Here is a 26,715-nt window from a genome sequence, read left to right as displayed (position 1 = left end):
TCGAAAGATTATTGAATTTTGTATCAAATGGCATCTTTGAACCGATCGGTTTAGTTAAATAACTAAGTTTTCTAGATCAAATAGCTAAAAGTTGTGTGTTTTAATTTGTTTTTGTCAATTATCTTTGAAAAATGCGTAATAATTTAAAATTCTTTCTTTGGCAAAGTTGTGGCCCCTGTTTTACTCTACAATTCGTTCTTTGACATCAAACTTCTATCTCTTATCGTTTTCTTGCAATTTCGATTTAAACGTCGCATTTCAGATCAGAAATTTGCAATCGTCATGGTAAGCACTTTTTTGCGCACTGTGCTGCACATTTAAATCTGAATTGCAAGAAAACGATAAGATTTAGAAGTTTGGCGTCAAAGAACAAATTGTAGAGTGGAACAGGGGCCACAACTTTCCCAAAGAAAGAATTTTAATTTATTACGCATGTTTTAAAGATAATGGACATAAACAAATAAAAACACACTATTTTTAGCTATTTTGCTCTAGAAAACTTCAAAGATGCCATTTGATACAAAATTCAATAATCTTTCGAATAAGAGTAAAAAAACTGCGATAAGTATGACCATTTTAAAGTTATAGAAAGTTAAGGCAATAACAGTCAAAAACATGGGGAGTCCAATAACTACGTAACGGTTGAGATTTGACCATATGCGTAGAACAATTTTTTTCATCATTTATGGTCCTCTATCACCCTTTAAAAAGTTTGCACTCAGGAACCTAACACCCTGTATAACAATTTTTTCTAGTTGCCATGTAGGTAAAACAATTGAAATTCTTTTGATTTAACTATATACTGATTTTCATTATTTCTCGCAAGGTTTTCTGGTAATTTTATTATCAACCATGTTTCTTAGAAAATTAAGAAGCACATGGAGACGCGTGATTGTTGATATTTGTACCACGCATTGAAGTGATTCAAAAAATCGTTTTCATCCCACAAATAGTGGATCAAATCGACTACTCAGCAGGGAAGTTCTGTTTCCCATCTTTCGTTTATCTGAAGACTAAATTGAATGAAAGATGAAAAAGTTATCAACAAATCACTTTTTTATTTTTAACGATAGTGACCCTATACTTTTGGCCGATATATCATTTTTAAAGTTTTGGTCGATGACATCAAGAGTAACTTGATTTAATAACTTTTTATTTCTAGATTTTTTAGCTAAATTCGGTAGAAAGCAGTTGAAAGCTGATAGAAAATAGGTTATATAATCACTCTCATCTTAGAATTTGGTCGACCCAATGTCCAGCAACACTACCGTAAGTTTATATTAATTTTTAGAAAATTTGGCAACTTTAGCTTAGGTTTACATACATACGTTTTTGAAAAAAAAACAACATTTAAATCATGTTCAAAGTATTTTTGACTTATTATCTTTTGAATAAGATCCAGGATTTTGAGCATGAGCATGAGCATGAGCATGAGCATAGATGACCGCACAATTCGTAGTTGCTACTCCGTGATTGACCAGAGCAATCGAAATTGCACAAGGAACCAATGAATAGGGCTTGGGACTAGCTTACTATTCTCAATGTACACAGTTCGAGAGCTCTCAACTTTAATAAGGTCAATAACGGCGCCGGCCACGTCCTTACGGTCATCGAGGATGGAAGGGAATGTTAGTAAGACAAACGTTGTTAAAAAGACCGCGAATCGCTGCATCTCCACGTTTGTCTCAGGAAGGATTTTTTTGTTAGTAGGGTAAGGTACATTGTCAGTCCGGGAGTCACCTATGGTTGGTGATATGATTTGACAATGGATCAATATACACAAACCGCCGTTAACAACCGACCACTTTTCGACGCAAAAACTAACCAAAAAGAAATTCTATCGCGCGTCTCCACTCCACTAGGGAGCAGAAACCTTTAGTCTATTCCACACAGAAATACACTGAACGCGACTCACTTGTCGGCGCCCGGATTTTTTCTCGACCGGCGAACCCGAACTAACATTTTTCACTCTTTTGTGTAATTGAAAGAAAATATTTATTATCAACTAAAAGTGTATTGGAAACTAGCGCCGATGGGAAGCAAAAAATTCGGAACTGACTCGAACCACGGCGCGCGCACACTCGTCCCGTCGTCGGAGCCCCGCAGAGAAGAGAAAAAAAAATCGCAAAAATCTAGCAAAGTCAGCGCGCGATGCTTTGCTGCTGCCGAACTAGAACTACCGCACACTACTGACTGCTTGGCGTCCCGTCGTCGGAGCCCGCAGAGAAAAGAGAAAAAAATCGCAAAAATCTAGCAAAGCCAGCGCGCGATGCTTTGCTGCTGCCGAACTACCGCACACTACTCAATCCAGGATTTTAAAATCGGACACAAATTGGCGGAGATATACAGGCAGAAAAAAAAATTGTAAACACAATTAAATTCTAGTTCAAATCAACCGATTTTTCAGATTGCTATAGCGACAAACTGATTTCTAGTTTAAACTGAACTGTTCCATTGTTTGATAATGGAAATATTTTCATTTGCCGAAATTTTTGACAGTTTGTTAGAACAAACAGAGTTTTAGTAGTTTCAACATAAAATAACAGATTGTTTTAAACGACTGCACTTTTGCCACTAACAAAGCCGGAAAGTGATTGTGTTGGTGACGGCAGCTCCTGCGGTAGCTCGGAGATCTATTTTTAGACACTCGGCAAGCGGATTGAAGCGAGAACGAATAAAAAAAAGACAAAAAGGCGGAACTGATCAACTTTTTGCGAATGCTGTCTGGAGTACCTGCGCGTTATACATAACGGCCAAAACTGCACTTGAAAGTTGGGGTGATGGATTTGCTATACACTTTCTTCGTTGTGGCGATGTTGGGGTAAGAATATTAAAGATGTGTAAGTGCTTCTGGGCCATGTTTGTGGTCCCCATTTTGTTGAAACAATTCAACGTTGTATGGAATGATGGGAATTGGTTGTGTTGATCGGTAAACTCTACGTAAGAACGAAGAAATATAACTTTGGAATAAATAAATGCTCAGATTGAAAATCAACCTGATCAATTGTTTTAAAGAAGCCTCATTTTTCTGCGTGTAGTCTTAAGTTCTAAACTATTGACCACCTATAACAATGCGCCCTCACGATCATGAAAGAATTCTCTCAAATCAATCGACTACAAAATTCTCTAAAGCAAAAGTTCTTCTACTAAATTCTCATGTTTTCAAAGCGCTTAGTGTCTGCAATATGATAAATGACGAATTTCGCCCCAAATCGTATTCGGAGTTGGCAGCACCCTCTCAGATTACAATGAAACTTTCTGGGTATGTACACCAAGACTAGATAAGCCACTTTGCATACTTAGTTTCTTCAAAATTTATCTGGACTGACTTTTGAAAAGGGCTAAACTTTTTTTATGGATTTTTTAAAAATGTTTTTAATCAAAAAATGACTACTCCTACAAAAAAGTGTTGTATGGGTGATTATCACAAAATAAGTCAAATTTTAAGAAAAAAATACTGAAAAAAATCCAAAACATTTCCAAAACATTCATTTTCTTGTTTTGTTCATATTTGCTTTAGGTACAACTCTTGATTTGTTTTTTTTTTCGATTAGGTAGTTCGAATCCAATAAATAGCCTTACCTAATATTAGGTAAGAACATGGGGTAGAAACGTTTGGGTAGAAATTACAGCAGCACGTATGAAATGCGTGTTCTAATTGTATATTGTTTCGTACTTCTAGAGTGCTGCTGCGTGAATATGGGTGCATTGCATTGTCGCATATGACACAATAAGTTTCATTGCATTTTGAGATTACTAGATAACCTTCACTGGTTTAGTTTGTTTTTAAAAAAAGACACTGAAAAAATAATAATTTGGACAAGAAAAAGTTTTTGTTGGAAAAACTTTTTTTCCCTAAAAGTGCCCATCTTGTGATGTATGGACGGTTGGTAGGGAACATAATTACCTGTCTTGAGACAAAATTTCATCAAAATCAAAAATGGTGTTTTTTTTTAAATCAACTTTGAATTTTTAGAAATGATTTTTTTCAGTGTAGGGCTCATTTTGGATTTTTTTTCAGTATTTTTTTCTTAAAATTTGACTTATTTTGTGATAATCACCCATACAACACTTTTTTGTAGGAGTAGTCATTTTTTGATTAAAAACATTTTTAAAAAATCCATAAAAAAAGTTTAGCCCTTTTCAAAAGTCAGTCGAGAAAAAAAATTAGAAAAATGAGTATGCAAAGTGGCTTATCTGGGCAAGGTCTACACACCAAGAAAGTTTCGTTGTAATCTGAGAGGGTGCTGCCAACATTTGTTCGAGTTGGCGCGAAATCCGTCAAATACGAAAAACAATATCATCCAACTTTGTACTTGTAGACGCCCTGGTCCTAGTGGACAAATGTTTAACTAAAAATGTGTGAGAAAGTTAATAAAAGAAGACATACTTTAAGCATCGAAGTATCTGCTCAATTTTTGTACCCTGTATGCAAGAAGCAGTTGGAAATCAAAAATATACAAAAGATTCCTTTGTGCAAATACCGGAAGTACGTGAAATCGATTATAAAAATTAGAAGATTATTTATCGATATTTGATGTACTTTTATTACAATTGAAATTGTTGCCAAAAACGGAATCTTATGTTGCCAAATTCGGGGGGTGCCAAAATCAGAACATGCCTAAAATGGAGCATACCAAAAATGGAATTACACTGTATTGATAATTTTTAGGTAGTTTGCATTTTTTTCTTGTAAATTTTTGTTGTTTGTTGTTTTTGAGATCTTTTATGAATTATTGCAAATTTGTCATTGCATCATCATTTCAAACTGCAACAATTTTAAGATCATAGCCTTGAAAGATTTTAATGGCGAATTACGTATGATATTATTGAATGATTTGCGTTCGTATTTTTGGTAACTTCTTTACAATTCTCTCGGCTGATTATCGGGTAAAATCCCGTAAGCCTGATGGTTGAGTCTTAGAATTGCTTATCCGACAATGGATAACCAGATTCTCGATCCTACTGAATATTCAATATAGTTCCGGATTTTTTTCAAGAGTTCCAAGAGATTCCACCATAGATTTCTTTCAGACAATTTTCCACGAATCTTTTCAGAAATGTTTCTTTTCTCTGAAAATTCCTCCCTCTTGGCTCAGGAGAAACCTCCAGGATTTTTATCAAGATTTTTCTAGAAAACCTTTTATGCTTAAGATTTTTCTCCATTGATTACACAAGTTAACAAAAAAAAGAGTCATGAACTTCCATCAACGGCCAACATTTTTTATGCATAATAATGTTCTAATATCAAAATCGTGCATCACAAAATTAAAAGTAGAACAGTTTTTGAGATTCGCTGAATAAAAACAAGCTCTACAATTTTTAAAAATATGGAATTTACTAAAATTAAAATATTTTGCGTTGCAGTCAACGATTTTCAATCTTTTTGCTTAAATAGAAAACTGAATATAATATGTTTCAATCATCTGAACATAGTTTTTGCATCAAATTTGTGGGATTCGAGATATTGGCGATTATATAAGCCAATCTCCTTAAATTTGAACAAATATTTCAAAAAATAATGAAGATTTGTATTTTTTTTTTCAGTAAGAAAAAATCAAATAAAAAATCTATCTCGGCGTATATTTGAAACATTAGTGTGAGCCAAATACAGTAAAAGTTTCAGCTCAATCGGAGCATTGGTTATGGAAATAGAGTTGTATGAAGGGAGCAACTTTGCTTAAAAATAGAACAAAAATCGATTTCGAGTCGAGAGCCTTGAAAGGAAAGTCGAAAAACATCCACTCTACTGTATTTTTTTTCCTTCGCGTTTTCGAACTCAGGGCATGATTCTACACTAAAAATGATCATCAGCTTACCAAGTTCAAAAATGCTGTAAACTAGTGTTATTTCAGATGTGTCTCCACAGATCCTGTTAGAAAACCACCTACGTATTCCAGACATTCTTACAGCGATATTTTTTAAGAAATCTAGAGTTTAGAATTCTTACATGAATTTCTTCAAAATATCTCTAAATATTCTAACAGAAATAATTTTCAGGGATGCCCTAAGATAACTCATCAGCGATCCGTAATCAATAGCTCCCAAGTTCCCTTTAAAAATTCTTCCAGGGATTTGCCTCATTGAAAAAATGCGTCACGAGAAAAATTGTTCATTATAAACGCTCCGTCCTCTCTATTGCATTTTTGTAATTAGCCCTTAACATTTATGTATGGGTCGTCACACTTTGCTGATCTTTCCTTCCTCTTGAAAGCATGGCGTAATTTATAGACGTTTTTCCTTCAGCAATATTTTCAGAAATTCAAGGATTCTATCACAAATTTCTCCATCGGTTAGCAGCAGGTGGAACCATTCATGATAGTGTGTGTAAATCATCATACTCGCACCCAATACACTCTTACACTTTTACACAAGAAGTGTAGAATAAGCATAAGTTAAAATACACAAAAAAATTTAAAAAAAACTTTTACACAAAGGTACAACCTTAGCTTAACAGGCGGCGGTGTCGTCGGTGACGCTTGCCGTTAGTACGGGAAAATATCTGAGTTCCATGTCTTATTGTTAAAGAAGTCTTCGACTAAACAAAAGTGTTTCTAAGTGATTTCCTAAAGAGCTTTCAAGACTTCATCCGAGTACTCTTTCAGAAAATCTGTGAATTCCTCCTCCTGTGATAGAAAATTCCTCCAGGAATTTCTCATCTTCTAAATTTCTAAAGGAATTTCATCAAGGATGTCTCAAGCATAGCTCCCTGGTAATACTCAATTATTCAATTTCTTCAGCAACTCCTAATAGGATTCCTTCGAGAATTTCCTTGAGATTCTTTCAGATATTTCTCCAGGGTATTTTTTATGATAACCTTGAGAGATTTATACATAAATTAGATCTTCTGTTTATTCAAAAAATATTTCAAGAGTTTTTTCAGGAGCTCTACAATGGATTTTTTTCTGAAACTTCTTGAATTCCTCCAGAAATATTTCCAGAGACTCCTTCAGTAGTTTAAGGATTTTCCATAGAGTAGCGAACTACTTGAGCAGCGGCCGGTATTTTGGGCACTTTTCGCCATAACTCAGTAAATTCCAAACCAATTGACTTGAAATTCTGTACACGGCTAGATACCATACGTATTTCATCACGATCCAAAAATTGCGTCAATTGGTTCAGAATTGGCTGAGTTATCGTAGAAAAGTGCCCAAAATAGGACCCCTGCCGAGATGGTTCCACTTCCCTATATATCAGCAAGGGATTTCAACGGAAAATCACCTTACTTACCTTACCGGTCAGGCTAAGGCCGGGGTGGCCTCTGCTGTACATAGTAGCCGCCTCCATTCCACTCGGTCCATGGCTGTTTGTCTCCAGTTCCGCAGTCTGCGTAGGGTCCGCAGATCGTCCTCCACTTGATCGACCCACCTAGCTCGCTGCGCTCCACGTCTTCTTGTACCGGTCGGATGACTCTCGAGAACCATTTTAGTCGAGTTGCTATCCGACATCCTGATGACGTGACCCGCCCACCGTAGCCTCCCGATTTTCGCGGTATGGACGATGGTTGGTTCTCCCAGCAGCTGATGCAGCTCGTGGTTCATTCGCCTTCTCCAAGTCCCGTCTTCCATCTGCACTCCGCCGTAGATGGTACGCAACACCTTCCGTTCGAAAACTCCAAGGGCGCGTTGGTCCTCTGCACGTAGGGTCCATGTTTCGTGCCCATAGAGGACGACCGGTCTAATCAACGTTTTGTAGATGGTTAACTTCGTGTTACGGCGAACTTTATTCGATCGTAGAGTTCTGCGGAGTCCAAAGTAAGCACGATTTCCTGCCACAATGCGCCTCTGAATTTCTCTGCTGGTGTCGTTGTCGTCGGTCACCAGTGAGCCCAAGTACACGAATTCTTCAACCGCCTCGATTTCATCACCGTCGATATAAATTCGGGATGGCAGGCGCGCTGATTCCTCCTTGGAGCCCTTTGCCATCATGTACTTTGTCTTCGACACATTAATGACTAATCCGATTCGCCTGGCTTCACTCTTAAGTCGGATGTACGTTTCCGCCATCGTCTCAAATTTACGTGCAATAATATCAATATCATCGGCGAAACCAAGCAGCTGAACGGACTTCGTGAAAATCGTCCAACTCGTGTTTATCCCCGCTCTTCTTATTACACCCTCCATAGCAATGTTGAACAGCAAGCACGAAAGACCATCACCTTGCCGTAACCCTCTGCGAGATTCGAAGGGACTCGAAAGTGTCCCTGATACTCGAACTACGCACATCACTCGATCCATCGTCGCCTTGATCAACCGTATCAGTTTACCCGTATTCGTGCATAATCTGCCATAGCTGTTCTCGATCGATTGTATCATACGCCGATTTGAAATCGATGAACAAGTGATGTGTGGGCACGTTGTATTCGCGGCATTTCTGCAACACCTGCCGGATGGCGAACATCTGGTCCGTTGTAGCGCGTTCACCCATAAATCCAGCCTGATATTATCCCACGAACTCTCTTGCAATCGGTGATAGACGGCGGCATAAAATTTGAGAGAGTATCTTGTAGGCAGCGCTCATTAGTGTGATCGCGTGGTAGTTCCCGCAATCCAACTTGTCGTCCTTTTTATAGATGGGACACACGATACCTTCCATCAATTCCTCCGGTAATACTTCCTCCTCCCAAATCTTGGTAATGACCCAGTGTAGTGCTCTCACCAGTGCTTCTCCACCGTATTTTAGAAGCTCGCTTGGTAGTTGATCTGCTCCAGCGGCTTTGTTGTTTTTCAACCGGCCAACCTCCTCCTCAATCTCTTGAAGGTCAGGGGCCGGAAGTCTTTCGTCCTGTGCACATACTCCTAGATCTGTTACCACGCCACCTTCGGTACTTGCAACGTCGCCATTGAGGTGCTCATCGTAATGCTGCCGCCACCTCTCGACCACCTCACGCTCGCTCGTGAGAATATTCCCGTGATTATCTCGGCACATGTCGGCTTGTGGCGCGAGCGGTTCAGCTTCTCGTAGAACTTTTGTGTGTCCTTAGCGCGGTACAGCTCTTCCATCGCTTCGCGATCTCGTTCTTCCTGCTGGCGCTTCTTCATCCGGAAGACTGAGTTCTGCCTGTTCCGCGCCTGTTTGTAACGTGCCTCATTCGCTCTCGTACGGTGTTGCAGCATTCTCGTTCATGCTGCATTCTTCTCGTTTTTCAACTGTTCACATTCGCCGTCGTACCAGTCGTTTCAGTGATTCGGAGTCGCGAAGCCTAGTGCTGTAGCCGAGGTACTACCTATGGCGGATCGGATGTCCCTCCAGCCATCTTCAAGTGTAGCTGCGCCAAGCTGCTCTTCCGTTGGTAGGGCCACTGCTAACTGCTGCGCGTAGTCTTGAGCCACTTCTACGTTACGAAGTTGCTCGATGTTGAGCCGCGGCGTTCGACTTCGACGCGTGGTGATAACTGTCAAAAGTTTTGAGCGCATGCATACAGCGACTAAGTAGTGATCCGAATCTATATTCGCACTGCGGTATGTGCGGACGTTAATTATATCTGAGAAGAATTTACCGTCGATTAGAACGTGGTCGATTTGGTTTTCTGTTTGATGGTCGGGTGATCTCCAGGTTGCTTAGTGGATATCTTTGCGGGGGAAGAAGGTGCTTCGGACTACCATACCACAGGAGGCTGCAAAGTTTACGCATCGCTGGCCGTTATCATTCGATACGGCGTGCAGGCTGTTTCGCGCGATTACCGGTCTGTACATTTCCTCCCTTCCTACCTGCGCGTTCATGTCACCGACAACGATTTTCACGTCACGCGGCGAGCAACCATCGTATGTTTGCTCTAACTGCGCGCAGAACGATTCTTTCTCGTCATCGGGTCTCCCTTCGTGTGGGCAGTGGACGTTGATGGTGCTGTAGTTGAAGAAACGGCCCTTAACTCTCAACATGCACATCCTTGCGTTGATCGGCTGCCACCCGATCACACGTTGTCGCATCTTGCCCAACACTATAAATCCTGTTCCCAGTTCATTGGTGGTGCCACACCCAGACAACCAGGAGTCGCATGAGAAACCACGTTGTACATTGTATAAAGTACTATTTTGAGTCACTATCGCATATATGTACGGCTGACTGACAAATATCATCGCATACGATGCTATTTTTTGAACTTATTACGATGTATCAGGTAAAGTCATATAAGAATACAAATGAACTTTTATAAGGTAGGAGTACATCGTAGTAGATGATATTCTGATGTTTTATTGCGATGAACTTTACTTACTCGTAAAAGCGTGCGAGCGAACTCGCAAAGTGTCTAATGAATTCGCATAATTGCGTACTGCGATGATTATACGACTTCGCTTGGTACTTTTCTTGTTGTGTCAGTTTACCTCGCATTGGTGTATGGATGAAATCGCATAAAAGTACAAATAAACTCGTTGAAGTGTGCATACAAACTCGCATAAGCTAGAAGCGTTTATGTTGGCATTATGCGATTTGATATGTGATAACAATTAAAGAGTTTCTGTTGCACTGTGGATGCAGTGCCAAAAACCTACAAGAAAGTGAACAACCATAATTATGGTTGCAAAGTCATTATTATTTGTTGAGTTGGCTGGATAATCAACAATGAAAGGTGTTAGCCAGAGAGGGGCAGGAAAACTGTACGGGAAATCGTTTTTAGCCTGCCAAACACGCGCAGCGCAAGTGAACCAAGTGCATTCCAACAAACACTGAGGTGAGTTAGAATATCATGATAATTAATCAGCTTGTACCATAAGTAGCGTTTGGTGTTGTGTGTGAAGTGTGGCTCAACAATCCAGAGGTCATTAGTTCGATATCGAGCTGACAGAATTGTTTTTTTTTTAATATTATTAAATCGCATAAGATGCTAAATTGCGTCGCAATAGTGCACGCGGTGCATCGCATAAGATATCGCTTCAAGTCATGTAGCGTTATTATTTTTTCGTCAATGCACGTATAGCGCCTCCACTTTTGTACGCATAAGGCACTTTTGCTGCATCTTATGCGATGTAACTTTAACGCATAAAAGTACGTATAACATGAACATAAACTTCATTATAGCATAGCATAGCATAGCATAGCATGAATACTTGCACAAATCTTGGATGGAGTTGCAAAGTTGAATATATCCATTGACATTGCTGATCTGATGTCGCTACTATCTACAATGTCATAGACCCACTCAGCTCCACACACCTGGCCAAGTCCTTGCAAGCATTTATAAATCCCTTCATCAACTTAGAAAGAGCCCAGAACTGAAGCAGCTTCCAATAGATGAAAGAATGTTGAAAATAGCGAATTTTCAACTTACATGTAGTTATATAACAATATAAAGTACGTAGAGTGTAATCAGAAAGATCTCACCTAGTTTCGCGTAGTCCACTGACTCTGAGCGTTGCAGCTTTATTGATCTGCTTGAAATCGATCTCAATTATTTCTTCCGGATCCGTCTCCGAGATCCGAAATTTGAAACACACATCTTCAAACGAAGAGAATTCTTTTGGAATTCTTCCAAATTCCGAGAAGTTAAATGCACAAATTGGCACACTAAAAGTGTTCACGTCCATCACCACTCGCCGTACATTATCACAGAAAAAGAGTACACCCCACTGATTCTCTTCGGTATCACACGCGAAATTTTTTCATCGGCCAAATCGACACTCACGCGCGTAGACGAGGAAAAACGTACCACGGCAATCGCCAAATGTACAAATAAGTCTCTTCATAAACCGACACTATTGAGTTGCCGGACATTATCACTGTCACAAAAAACGAGTACATCACCGATCTTCTATGGTATCACACGCGGAATCTTTTCACAGGCCAAATTGAATTTTCAGCGGAGACGAGCAAAAACGTGACAGCTAATCGAAAACACGTCCATCCGCGCGTCAACATGAACATAAACTTCATTATACGTGCAAATTGGTTGTCTGGGCAGCTTTGGTAAAATGTAACCGCTCGATGCCCGCTTTTACACACTTTCTGTCCAGTCCAACAAAGTTCCTGCAACGCCACGATGTCGAAGTTGCGGGGATGTAGTTCGTCGTAGATTATCCTGTCACATCCTGCGAAACCTAGTGACTTGCAATTCCATGTTCCAAGTTTCCAATCGTAGTCCTTATTTCGTCGCGTGGGTCTTTGCCGATTGTATCGGGTCATAGTTTCTCCTATGGTATTCGCAATGGGGATTTTTACGGGTGGCTTATTGGGCCTACGCCAACACTCCTGTCTCGCCGGAGGGCCATCGTGCCAGTTCTGTTTAACGTCCCAACAAACACTGGGACGACCACGCTGATGGGGCTACCACCTTGGATCTAGCTGGGCGTGGTGCAGCGTTTCTTACTCAGCCGCTGGATGCCAGAACAGACGCTGTTTGAGCCGCACCTCCTTGGTGAACAGACACTCGGATCGTACCTCCTCAATCTAGCTGAAGTCAGAAGGACAACAGTGCCTAGGCTGCACTACCAGCTAAGCACACAACTCTTAGCTGGCGGTCTTTGTCATCGCCTGACCCGTGGAAGCATGAGGTAGGAACTTGTGAGGACCAGAGCTATGTTGGACGCTCTCCTTATCGACTCACCGTTTTGCAGCGGAAAATCACCTAGAGCCTTTTTAGAAATTCTTTCGGAAATTTTTTCAAAGGTTTTTCTAGGAAAATTGTGTCAGAGATTACTGAAGGAATTTCTAGAAGGTTTCTTTTTAGTATTGCTCCTGCGGTACTTTCAGAAATATCTCCAGAGATTCCTTCAGAAATTTCTCCAGATTTTCGTTCAGATATTCCTTTAGATTTTACAGAAGTACTTCATGAAGGTAAACAAAAAAAAATACTGGAGGATTTTTTCAAGAATATCCTGAAGTTTTGATTTAAATAATTCCTGGAGATACCTTTGGAGATTCGAAGATTTATTCAGTATCTCCTGACATGAATCCTGAAAAATATCTCTGGAAAAATTTCTGTAGTTATCTTTCTATAGGGATCTCTAGGGAATACTTGTAGGTATCTCTTCTGGAGGAATTCATAAACACATTTTATGAGAAACTTTTGAATGAATCCAAGGAAAATTTCCTGATGGAGTTTCTGAAAAAAAGATTTCTAAAGGACACTCTTGAGGAATTTCTGAAATTATTCTCGGAACAATTCCTGAAATTGGAAATTAATTCTGCAGGAACCTGAGCAGAAACTGCTGTTCTTGAATAACTCCCTGCATACATTTCTGGGCGGATTCTTGGAGTATGTTCTAAAGCAAACCCTGGATGAACTGCCGTAGATACATCTGGAGGAGTTCATAAAAGAATTTCTTGCAAATTGTCTGAACGTAGAAGTGAACGAAAATCCCTGAAACATTTCCTTCTTAAATAATCGCTAGAGGAGTTTTCTTAGAAACAATCAGAAGAAAATTGAAACAAATCTGGGAGATTTCGTGAAGGAATCATGAAAATTATTTTAAAAAATCGAATTTTTCGAAGGAATCTTTGAAGGAATTCCTGGAAATATGGAGAATACTCTTCAGTAATTCCATGAAGAATTTCTTGAGATGACCCTTCTAAGCAATAATTCCGGAAGTTATTTCCAAAAGAATGCCTGAAAAAATTTTGAAGTGATTCCTGAAGCGTCCCCGAAAACTTTTCTGAAAAAATCCCTGAAGTTAACTTTCAATAAATCCCAAGAATAATAGATGAACTTCTGAGAAACCTCCTGGAGGAACTTATAGGAGAACCTCTTTAGAACTTTTCGAGGAATTTGTTAAGTTATACCTGAGTCAATCTCCGTAATACTTTCAGAAAAAAAAAACCTCTCGAGGAGCTCCAACAAAAATTTCAGAAAGCATTCCTGTAAAAAAATCTGAATTTCTGAAGGAATAGCTGGAAAAAAATCGGGATAAATGCTAGGAAGAACCTCTGAAGAATTTCCGGCAATACATTTCTTTAGAATTTTTTTTTTGAAACTTAGAGGAAGTTCTCTGCAATCTGATAAGGAATTTCACCGGGAATTGATTTTTTTTAATTGCTGGATTAAAACTGGAGAAAAGAATATCATGAAAAAATCTGGAGAGTATCATAAAAAATATGGAGAAATGTCTTATGGAATTCCTGGGAACGGATGCTGCATTAGACGACGAAATTGAGAAGGAGTTGAAAAAAGTACATATGCGGCTCTCCTGACGAATCTGACATATTCGAGGATGATCTTGAAGCGTCGAAGGAGAATAACTCATCCCTTTACGACCTTCTCACGGGAAGTGACCCAGAGAGTGCTGCTAGTGAGGATGTTATTGACCAGACGCTGGACAGCGACACGAACTCCACGGATTTTCCAGACGATTCCAATGTGTCAGAAGACGACTAAGAAGATGTGCTGGAATTGCCTAGCTTTAGCAGCCTGGCCCGTGCACAGAAAAGGCAACAAGGGTGAGGGTTTTCCAAGTTTCGGCTTAAGGCGGTGGGGCGCCTAGTATATGGAACATCGATAACGGGAGGGTTTAAAACATTGGAAAGTCCTTCCTGCCTACGATCTCCCAATGACTAATTTTGTTCATCACCTGAAATAACAATCCAATTCGTAGCACATGTGTTCAGCACATTTTCTTGTGTGAAACTAGTTTCAAACAATAACGGTAGAAAGAATCACATACCGATCACTTTTCAATTGATAGGCAACATTTATTAGACATCATTGACGTCAGACGTGTGATCAAGTTCGTCTGGATAAATGAAGTCATTGTGACTCAGTGCTGAAAAATTCATTTCGTCATATCTAAATTCAACCACCAACAGCTCTTTTTAGAAGCTGAACCTGAGAATATGGTATATGAAAAACTTTTGCGGCTACACGAATTCTGCAAGAAAGTCACGGAAAAACTGCTATTTTTCGAATATATAAGGTAAATGTCACGGACTACTTTCGAAGAATGCCAAATGATATTCACCATGAATATCATTGGGATTTTTCGGAGGTAGTCCGTGACATTTACCTTAAATATTCGAAAAATAGCAGTTTTTCCGTGACTTTCTTGCAGAACTGGTCTAGCTGCGCAAGTTTTTCATATACCATATTCTCAGGTTCAGCTTCTAAAATGGTGATTGAATTTAGATATGGCGAAATGAATTTTTCAACACTGATTGTGAGTAATGATTTTTTCCGTTATTTAGGAGATTTTCTGCTTTGGGCGATTCCCTTTCTGATCTCTCTGATTTCTGATCTTCAAATACTGCCAGCAGAATGCTTTCGAAACTGCCATGAATCCTCGCAGGCTAAGTATTGGAAAATTTGTTAGACACAGTCACACAGCAGTAGTTGACTTTCACCGTCAGGATACTGAAAAAAAAACCTAGATGACCTGTTCCTCCTACTACACAAACCTTGTAACGTTTTCGCTTGGTGGATCACAATTCAATAAAATAAAACTATAACATCGACGCGAATCTTGATTGATTCCGTTGCTTAAAGTTTTGCTTAAGCGCCAATCAGGTCGAGACCTGATGCAAAACTCCACTTTTCAAAAAGGTTGCCCGGTTTTAGCTCTGCGGCAAGTCGTGGGATCGCACAGAATTTTTAGGAAAAACAATCAAAATTCAAATGAATACACACAAATTCATTTTAACACAATTTACTAAAAAAACCAATCAAATCAGTTTGAAATTTTAATAACCTATTCTTCAAACATCTTCAAAATCGGCCGAATAAGGAAAATTTGACTTACCCTAGTTTTCTGCTTAACAGCTAACATAACTCACGCGCAAGACAAAAGTTCATCAGTGTTTTTCTTAGTGTGCACACATTTTCTTCGGCCTCAGCCACAGCGGTCCCACGTCGCAATCTGGATCTGCTGACGGGTCACTGATTCGTACGCCGGATGCTGCAGGCGGAGTCGATCCCCTCACTAAAACCGACCACCAGCGTTGGTGCTGTTTAGGGAAACACATAATCACTTTTCTGGCTAATTAGGGTATAACCACTGCTTACATCGGTTTTACGGCTTGTCACAAACACTTGTTTTAAGGTACTTCTAGGTTACTTTGTACACTTAATTTGGGTTGGACATTACACAATGCAGAGGAGGTCTACTAAAATAGGAGGGGAAAATGACTCTTTAGAAAATTAATTTCTTTGCATTTTAAAGTGCAGTTTGGAGGAGATCGCAATGATAACTGCGGTTTGTTTTTAATTACCATGCGGAACCACTGGAGCAGCCAAAGCCCGTTTGCGTTTTTCCAAAGCCCGCGCACCTTTGAGCAAAGGTCGGGATACCAGCTAAACAGCTTGGTTGGCGGTCCAGCACCTACTGGCTAGTGGTGCTACCTCGTGCTCTGTGCAGTCGTAGGTAGGATTGTCTGGCTACGACAATTGGCTTCCTCGGTGGGGCTTTGCTCCTAGGCTCGCTGGTTTGTAGTTGGGATGGGATAGGGAGCTCACTCTGCTTTTTAGGTTTTAATACACCGTCCAACTGTTATAGAGATACTGATGAATAGCGCGTGTTTGCCCCAACTTATATAGTTGCGCGGGGGCTTGTGAGTTTGGCTACCTACCATCCAAACATTTTTGATTGGTTGTGGGTTATCTTATGCCGTTTTTCTTTATTATCCAGTTCCAACCTGGGTTGGAACTGGATCAGGTCACAGTTTCAACCCCAACCCGACTTCGGTTTCGCTTGTACTAAAGTTTGTTTGACGTTGTTTGTTTACACATTTTCCGCCAATCCAGTTCCAACCCAGGTTAAAAAAGAAAAACGGCATTAGGCGATTGAATTCTGATTGGCTGTTGGATATTTGAAAATTTGAATTTATTTATCTGAGCTGCTATTGGCTCGTTACAACCTGAATTACAAAATGCCCTTGCCTCGTGCTTAACAACTACAGCTCTCAAGTTCACCGTAGGAAACTAGAAACATGGATTACTACCGTTCCTGAATATCCTAGCCAGCCGCCACAATGATGGATCTGTGAGTAGGATATGGTATTTTAAACCCATTGCTTCAGGAAGTGTTTTGAATTAGCGTTCCATTCACCCAACGAACATGAAGTCAAACGTAGCAAAAGACCTTATAAACCGAGATACACAGCTAAAATCAAGTCGTCAATATAACAACTCAAACGTCCTTGCCTAAACCTAACAATAACAGACGACAGAACAATAACCCTTCATCATCAATCAATAGATTCTAGAGTCATACCATGAACAACAAAGCCACGCTCACCACGATAGCTCCTTCCAATACCAACATACTACACACCCGTTCAAAAGTTTGGGTCACCCCCTCAAAAACATGTCATTTTTTTAGGCCCATATCTCCGCCAATTTGCGTCCGATTTCAAAACCCTAGGTTTCATTTAAAAGAGAATAAGTCAAAGAAACTTTGAACATGATTTAACAGAAACTTTTTCAAAAAAATTTGTATGTAAACTTATCCCAAAGTTGCCAAATTTTCTAAAAAATGAATATAAACTTACGGCAGTGTCACTGGAAGTTGGGTCGATCAAATTTTAAGATGAGAGCGGTAATATGACCCATTTTCTATTAGCTTTCAACTGCTTTTTACAGAGCTTAGGCATCGTACACAAATTACGTAACACTATAGGGGGAGGGGGGAAGTCTAGCTTAGCGTTACGAGCCATACAAAATATTTTTGGTTTTCATACAAAAAGCGTTACATGGGGGAGGGGGGGGGAGTCTGAAATCGCTGATTTTAGCGTTACGTAATTTGTGTACCATGCCTTAGCTAAAAAATCTAGAAAAAAAAGTTATTAAGTATATTAATCCTTGATGTCATCGACCAAAAGTTTGGGGTCACCCCTCAATATGATGTATCGGTCAAAAGTTTGGGGTCACTTTCGTAAAACATGGAAAAGTGATTTGGCGATATCTTCGTCATCTATAGTTCAATTTTAATTATTTTTGGCTCATTTCAAAGATAATTAACTAAATTTACGTTTGATGTCTTCAACTTAACGTATTCAACGATTTTTGTATAAGGACTGTTCAATTTATAAAACGGACAACTTGCTTGTGCGATATCTTTTCTATTTTTCAATAAAATCATTTTCAGTTTTTTGCATAACTTTCTATAGCTATTCTCAAATGTAGGAAAAATATAACATTAAGCAATATGTTCTTTATTGTGTAACAGAAGCGGTTTTCGTAAAACATCAATAAAAACCCATTTCTCAAAATTCGACATAACTTTCCACATACTAAACATACATATTTTCATGAAGTTTTTAATGTATTGGAATCTTATACTATTCTATTAAAGGTAAAGCTCAATAGTTTATTGATAATAACGCATCAGGCAGTTTCCAGCTTGATATAGTGAATTGCTAGGTTTTCAAAGAAATTATTAAAATATATTTATTTAAGTCCTGTGATGCAATAGCACAACGGATTCGGCTAAAAATTTGTCCAGAGTAGAAAAATATTGCTTTCTGGATGATGCAGAAGAAAAAAGTACTTTAATTCCATTCTTCATCAAAAATTTAAACCATAAAGATGGTCTTAGTAAACAAAATGCATAATTTTTGCTCCATTGATGCAGATTTTCGACTCTAACAAATCTTGTTATTGTTTATTTTCAACAAAGTTGGTCCTATGTTATTGTACTCCTTATTTGATAACAATTGGATGTATAAATTTTTATTTCCTACGTCATTGTTATGTAAAATTTGCATTAGGTTGCATTGTTATTTGGAAGAACCTTCAAAGAACGAAACTGTTTTGATTACTGTGCCTGTAATGGCACACAGTAACCAAACCAGCAATGCTATTAAGAAGCAGTTTTCTGCATTTGAAACCACATTTATCCTGCTTTTGACTGGATGTATAAAAAAATGGTTTATTAAATATATTCATGCCCTTTTTGCTTTACAATTGAATTTTAATTAAGAAATCGAATCTTACTTGAGACTTTAATATTTCAACAACTAATTTTCCAGTCGAGTTTAAACTTCGCCAGAATGTTTATAACTCATGCTGCTGCAGCATGGCACATACTTTTCTGATATTAAAAACGATATACCATATGTGAACAGAAATTTTATATATATTTTAAATTTTCAGTGAAGGTGAATTTTACCCTCATTTAACATCTGGCCGATTTTCTATGAAATAAAACTAATTTTATTAGATTTAAAAATCATCACTATAATGAAAGATTATGTACTGAACAACGAAGCAAGGGTGGTTAAATTTGAACTACGCGTCTTCTTTTTATAACCTTGTAAAGTTGTCCGTTTTATAAATTGAACAGTCCTTATAAAAATGTTATGTAAAGATAGCACATTTTACCACGCTTCAAAAAATGAGGCAACTTTACGTTAAGTTTTAGTATGTAAATTTCAACAAATATGTGTGGTTTAATGTCTATGCAGTAAGTATCATTCATTTTGTTTCAAATAAGCCATGAAGAATTAAAATTGAATGAAAGATGACAAAGATATCAACAAATCACTTTTCCATGTTTTGCGATAGTGACCCCAAACTTTTGGCCGATGACATCAAGGATTAATTTACTTAATAACTTTTTTTCTAGATTTTTTAGCTAAGTTCTGTAAAAAGCAGTTGAAAGCTAATAGAAATGGGTCATATTACCGCTCTCATCTTAAAATTTGGTCGACTCAACTTCCAGCGACACTGCCGTAAGTTTATATTCATTTTTTTAGAAAATTTGGCAACTTTGGGTTAAGTTTACATACAAATTTTTTTGAAAAAGTTTCTTTTAGATCATGTTCAAAGTTTCTTTGACTTATTATCTTTTGAATGAAACCTAGGGTTTTGAAATCGGACGCAAATTGGCGGAGATATGGGCCTAAAAAATGACATGTTTTTGAGGGGGTGACCCCGAACTTTGGAACGGGAGTGTACATAGCCACTAGGGTGGTCCACACTTATATGAAAAACATAAAATTCGAAAAATGCCAAGTCTTATTTCCTGAACTCTTAGAAACTACGTTCACAATTTGGGTGAAAACGATAAAGTTTTTATTGGCCAAAAGTATGTAAAAATCTTAGGTTTACGATTTTTGTTCCTAGGTGGCACTTTGAGCGTTCGCCTCATTTTGCCTAAGTTAACTCATCGCAATCTCGATTACGAGAAAGGTTGGCCAGTAATCTCTCGATAACGATAACCAAACGATGAATCAACGCAAAGGTCAACGTACCCTCGACAATTTTGCGATAAATCTAGTTACCCAATTGTTGGGAGGAGTTCGGGGCAGCATATCGAAAACCTGTTCTTGGAGTATTGTTGGTCGACACACTCAAAACTAAAAATATATTGAATTCAAATTGCGGCATAATACATAATTCATTTTCATAACTTACAAACTTAGTCTTCCAATTACACAATCCAGCCTCCGAACAATCCAATCTCCCTACAATATATTCCCTATAAAACGACACTACGCTGTTAGCACTGGCAACCTCAATGGTAAGGTTCCCCGGGGCAAGTGAGAATCCGGGGCAAGTGAGACCTACGGCTATAATTGTATCTATCTGTATTTTTAAGGCCAACATTCTTCATGGAAAACATAGGTATAACACCAACGGATACTTTGAATTCAAAAATTGTAATTGTTCTCACCACAAAGAGACCATATATGTTATTGTTGTTCATATGTTATTTTCAATTCACTAAGTGAGATTAACGTACTCTACTATATTCGTCGTTTAAAAATAGAATTTCAAATAAAGTCAAACTTTTTCGATTTCAGGATAATATTTGGAGTGCTTGCAAATTATTTTAAGCGAAAAAGTTGTAATTTATTTTCATTTATTACCTTTATTTAACTACTCCCACTTGCCCCAGTGCATTTCAGCATCTGGGGCAAGTGAGACCTATGAGAGTAAACAAACACAATTTCATAGTTTGATCTCGCTGTCTTCAGCCTAAGTCAAAATTCACACAAAAGTGAAGTAAAAATCGGCGCCTTAAGTAATCAATCGTTGAATTATACTTAATTTCTTCTATTCTGATGATTAAAATGCTTAAGTCTTGGGTAGAACATATTTTTCTTCGAAACTATCTTTTTTTCATATTTTCATCTAAGCAATTATATTATTATTTTTTTCGTTTTTCTTTGCTTAATGAGTGTTAAAGAACCGGCCATGAAGTATGAAAAAAAAATGAAAAACGACTTATTCAAAGTTCACGATTTAAAAATCTTTATATTATGATCGGAAAATTATGTAAGAGAAAACATACGATCTGTAAATCTCGAAAAATCTTTTGCCGAGATTCATCAGCTACGTAATATGAAAAGCAAATTTGGAAATCTTCCAGCAAAAAAAAAATCAATTTGTTTTGCACAAGATGCTATGGTTAAATCAACTTTTTTCTCAGTGATTCGTTATTATGTATGTTACGTAATTTATGCACGATACCACAAAACACTTCCAACATAAATCTCTAAACATAGTTATTCGCATAAGCTATTTATTATTTATGCTACCTAACATATATGCAGCAACTATATTAAGCCATTTGTACAAAAATTCCGAATGAGTCCCACTTGCCCCGTGATACGGAGTAAATGAAGATCTGCTCCACTTTTCATTATATGCATAATATATAGGATGTAAAAAATTTGAAACAGTTTTAATACCCGTCATTGAGGAGAAATATACCAACAATGTCTTTTAGAACCATTGGAATTAGAAAATTAATTATGTTTAGAATTTTTTGTCATGACAAAACCAAACTAGCCTTTTTTTAGGTCCCACTTGCCCCGGGGTACCTTATACAATTACTTACGGTAAATATCAACTCGTTCGCTATCGTTAACCGAGGATTTTAGCGTCGCTTTCCCAGCAACAATTATACGCCTGCAGTAAATATTTAATTAAATGTGAATATATACTAAGAACTAACGTACTACCTTCTATTTTCAGCCTAATAAGTTAGAATATCTAGTCAACAAATTCTCTCGTATTCAATTCACTTCAATAATTTTAGTTATACACATCTAACATGTCTGCGCTCTCGGTTTAGGCAGTCATTGACAGACTGCTTGTCATCGCACATTATGAAGGTCACGTTCACCTATCGCACCCTTTCTATCCCGGCGTAACACCAATGGTTTAAATATGAAAAAAAATCGGAGACGTTATCGAGTCGATAATCTCCACAGTGAACTGTATCGCCAGACGTTTCCGCTTTTTTTTTAAACTTTATCGTTATCTCCGTTACGTAAAACGAAGCATAGTTATTTCCTTGTTAAAGGCACAATAAATTAAACAGAACCGAATCATGCTACATTTGACCAAGTTTTCCCATACAAACAGTATTGTTAACCCGTAAACACCCGGGACAATCTCTTTTGGTAGAAATTCAAATCTTCTTTGTTTTAAAACATTTTACCCTGAAGTATTTTTTTATGGTCAAAGGGAAGCTAAGAAATGCATGGTATGTACCTCCCCCCTTTTGCTGGTAGCCAAAAATACGTGGCTTTGTATTTTTTATAAATTCTAAATGTTTTTGCTCAATTCTCATCTTGCACATTTCGTGAAATACAAATGGCCTCCAAAACACTTTGAAGTTTGGGTGACGATATTTACATACTGTATCATGCTTTAATTGTAAAAAAAATATTTATGAAATGTAGTCTATGCTGCTGAAGGAGCCTCAGTGCACAACTTATAATGCTTTTGGTATATGCATGGGATATTCCAGGCTTTACAAACTATTATGGAATTAAGACCTTCAAGGCTCTACTCTTGTTTCCGAAAATTTCTTAAGGAATTACTCCATAAAGTATTAAAGGAATGCCTACAGAAATTTATCCACACAGGAACTCCTATTGGAATTGCTCCATGAATACCTCCAATTTTTTCCCCAGAACTTTCTCAAGAAATTTCTTCACAAAATCTTCCAGAAATTACTGATAAAATTTCTCTAGCAGTTGCTCCAGAAATTATTCCTGGCATTACTCCAACAATTCCTCGGGGAATCCTAGAAAACCTCCTCCCGGAATTATTTAGTAAATTTATCTAGGAAATCCTAAAAATTTACCTTAGGAATTACACCAAGGATTACTCCAAGAATTACATCAAGAATTTATCTCGGGATTGCTTCGAGAATTCCCCCGGAGATTTTTTCACATTTTTTTACATGATAATTTTCCGAGAAACCTGACAGAAATGCCTACAGGAATCCCTCCTCCAATTCCTCCAACAATTCCTTCAGGAATTCCACCAAGTTCTCCTCCAGATATTCTTTCAAGAATTCCTCCAGGAATTCCTTCAAAAATTCCTTCAAAAGTTCCTCCAAAAAATCCTTCAGGAATTCCTCCAAGACTTTCGCAAAAAAAAAAACTCAAAAAATCTCTCCAAGGAATTCCTTGAAAATTCTTCCAGGAATTCCTCCAAGAATTCTGCCAAAAAATTCTACTAGGTTCCCTCCAGAAATTTCTCCAGATATTCCTCTAAAACTTCTGTCAAGAGTTCGTCAAGGAATCTCTCTAGGTAATCCTCCAAGAATTTCTCCAAGAAGTCCTTCAAGACTTCTCTCCAAACATTCCTCCAGAATGTACTCACAGAATTCCACGTCCCTGGTGTTTACGGGTTAACGTTAAACTTGACCCCATGGAAGAATTGTGTCGCTAAAGATGATAGAAAATATGTTGATTGATCATTTTCAGGAACACCACATTTTAAAAACTTTATTGAGCATCTTAAGATAATAGTGTAAAGTAAAATTAGAAAACTCAACCAAGTTTTTTGTCTGTGTTCTATTAGATAACTAGTTCAAATTCGTCACTTTATTTTAGTGAATGGGGAGCCATATTACCCTTTCTTACTGTTAATTTAATTAGTTTTGGTTCGTTATGCATGAACAACATCTTTTAAAGCAATTCAAAAAAAAAATCAAGCAGACACATGTATATGCAAAGTGTACCACAATTTCGATCAGTGGTACACAATATATATTTACACAACACCTAGCATCATTCTCTTAACGCCACATAACAACAGTCCAAAAGCTCTTTTAGATGCTTATCACTGGTCCATCGTCCAACTAACCCGCTGAATCACTTCCGAGTTCCAATCGTTCTTATTCACTTCTATTATGCATGCGAGAACGGGTCCATCCCATCACAGTCCATACAGATGCCACCAACATAACCACTGATCTACAATTCAAATCAAAGCGCAGACGAAGCATCTTCGGAAATTTCCTCTTTGTCAAATGCACGATCAGCCGCCACACAGATGTTTCTCAACCAAATCACCAAAACTAGATTCTTCGAGCAACGATCTCACCCACCACACAAGGTCACCGTCAGCGTTCGGGCCTTCCTTCCGGAAAATGTAAATTCTGTTCACATTGTCTAACCACACACCACATCACCACGGGTTCAACGATTCAAAGCATGGCCTCGGGGCACCCAAATCTTCTGAGATTCACATTAATTTAACATGTTTTCTTCGCTTCTCCCAACCAGTTCTTCTCTTCTGCTTCGCTCACACCTGACCACAACAAAATTTATCGGTTTTTGAAGGCTGAAGCAATAAATTTACCAGCTGCTAGTTGCTCCATCGATCGCCATGCGTGCCAGATCACCCATTCGAAGGACTTATCCCGATAGCCAAGCTCTCCAATTTGTGTGAAGAATTCATGCTCCAAGATTGTGCCGTTCATGGTTCTCGATTTCTGTTTCACGTGCTCCCGGGAGATCTTCTTCGCCAAATTTCACTTTCACTGTCCCTTTTTCTTCCTAGAGGGGGCGCGGAAGGGTTTCCACTTTCCCGGGAATTTTCACCCAATCGCACTGAACAGTTCAAGCTTTTCACCGATCACCACAATCCGTACGAAATAATCCGCTCTGCCGGAAACCATCTAGAACACCGATATCACCGACGACCGATCAAGCACCGTTCGTAGTCAATTGCCAACTAACTTGGCCAGAACGGCCAACTAGAACCTATATGCCTAGGTCCAAACTTGAACTAGATTCTGCCCTCGCTGAAAGGCAACAACACCGCCGCGTAATAATTCTTCAGCTGCGCGGATGATGAGCTGAGCAAGCATTCTTGATGCACCTCGACTGACCGGTCGTTCGGCGCGGTACTGGCACTGCGCTGTCTTGGAAGCGCAAGCGGTGAGCAAAGTGCAGCCAGTCACGTTTCCATGCCGGCAAATGACCGGTGCGGAGCGCCAAACGGTTTTCGAAACCGCACGCGACCTGCAGTGGTCTGAGAGCAGCTGTCGTCGCGTGGTCAGTGGTTAGGTATGGCGTTAATAGGAAGTATGTTCCTTAAGGTTCAGAAATGTAACGCAAAATGTATCAATTTGATTAGTTAGTTGTTCTTTTTATTATGCCAGTTGATTAAAATTGATTGAGTAAATGTATGAACCTATTCACTTAGTATTATTAGAAGGACGTACAGTTTGCTTAAAGATGGATCTACTCATACCTTGACATTATTTTGATTTACTCGACGATAACTTAAAAATTCCTTTGGAAGTTTTAAAACCTTGTCAGAAATTTCTGAATTTGTGCTAAAAACTATGAAATTTGGTCACTGTAAAATTTGGAAATTTCTGCGAAACTTCCAAAGTTTCAAAGAATATCAGTAGTCACTGTCAATAAATTTCAAAACTATTCCAAAAATCTAAATTTTGCCGGTAACTGCATAAACTGCGACGAAAACTTCAAAATTCCAGCGGAAAGTTGTTGAATTCAATCGAAACACCGGAAATCTTGAGATGTCATTGTAATACATATTTCAAAATTTTCAAATTTGGAAGAAAATATGGACATTTTAGCATGAAATTTTAATTTTCTTTGAAAAATTCTAACGCCTCAGCGGTTTTATTGCATTTTTATTTAAATTTTCAAATGATTTTTTTTGAGTTCTGCCGAGAGTTTTAAAATTGGTCGCATTATGAAATGCGCAAAAAAATTCAAATTTCTGAAATTTTCCGAAAATTTTGCAATTTGTATTTTTAAACTAGGACAAACCAAATGAGCATTCTATTGAATGTTTCTGAATTCCTTCAAAAAAAATTGAAACTCCACCAAATGGGATATGCTAAAGATTCCGAGTTACGGGTTCGATCCCTGGTCGATTCAGGAATAGGCTGTCCCAAAAAAAATCGATGTTCTTTAAGTCGCTTAACTCTCAAATAACATTTACCCATATTTAAAACATTTTTGTAGAACATTTCGATTTTCTAAAAAATTCGTTCAGAGGTTCCGCCAGAGCAATTTTTAAAAAGCGACTCTTTTGTATTAAAATTCTAAAAAATAATATTTTTTCAAATAAAATATTATTTTTTTAGAGAAATGCCGCATATGAATACCCAGGTCACAATTTGATGCTGAAGAAACGATTCTCCCACTTTTTAAAATCAGCCTTCACTTGAACAAAAAGCTTAGCACAAGAGGTACAATTCTTTATTCAGCTCCTTAACATCTAATTTTGGTGATTTTATTCAACCTTTAGCTGATTTGAGGTTCACTTTAAGACTGATTAAGGACTTGATATGCGCTTAATCAGCAGAGCCTATTTTTACTATTAGCTGTATCTATTTCCCGAAGAGATGTATAGGAATGTATAAATTAATCTGTGGGAAAACTGGGAATTGATCTCGGACCTCCTGATTTATAGTCACTCACCTTAGCACCTACACCACACACAATTGTATACCTTTTCTCCAAAACAAGAGCATTACTTGTTGTGTCTGAATAGTGAAGAACATATGTTGATCTAAGTCTGTATTGAGGCTGAAGAAGCCATGTGGACTTCACGGACAAAAAATA

General features: G+C 38.1%; 1 protein-coding gene across 3 annotated transcripts in view; it reads right to left on the bottom strand.

Annotated features, from left to right (window-relative positions):
- Window positions 1-26,715, bottom strand: part of LOC109414815 (elongation of very long chain fatty acids protein 7) — a 125,627-nt gene that overhangs the window by 15,304 nt on the left and 83,608 nt on the right. The window contains exon 1 of one of the 3 annotated variants that reach the window (XM_019688653.3): window positions 24,470-25,275. The exons of 1 other annotated variant lie outside the window; for it this stretch is intronic. In XM_019688653.3, the coding sequence (XP_019544198.3) occupies window positions 24,470-24,590 (121 nt within the window). In that variant the 5' untranslated portion in view covers window positions 24,591-25,275. Of the gene's footprint in view, window positions 1-21,704; window positions 22,028-24,469; window positions 25,276-26,715 lie in introns of those variants that run through there. One more of the 3 variants, XM_062854085.1, reaches the window with a different exon arrangement.

This window comes from Aedes albopictus, chromosome 2, assembly GCF_035046485.1.
Source record: "Aedes albopictus strain Foshan chromosome 2, AalbF5, whole genome shotgun sequence".
Classification (NCBI taxonomy): domain Eukaryota; kingdom Metazoa; phylum Arthropoda; class Insecta; order Diptera; family Culicidae; genus Aedes; species Aedes albopictus.
Note: the sequence above shows the minus strand (reverse complement) of the source record. Positions and strands in the feature narration are given on the sequence as shown.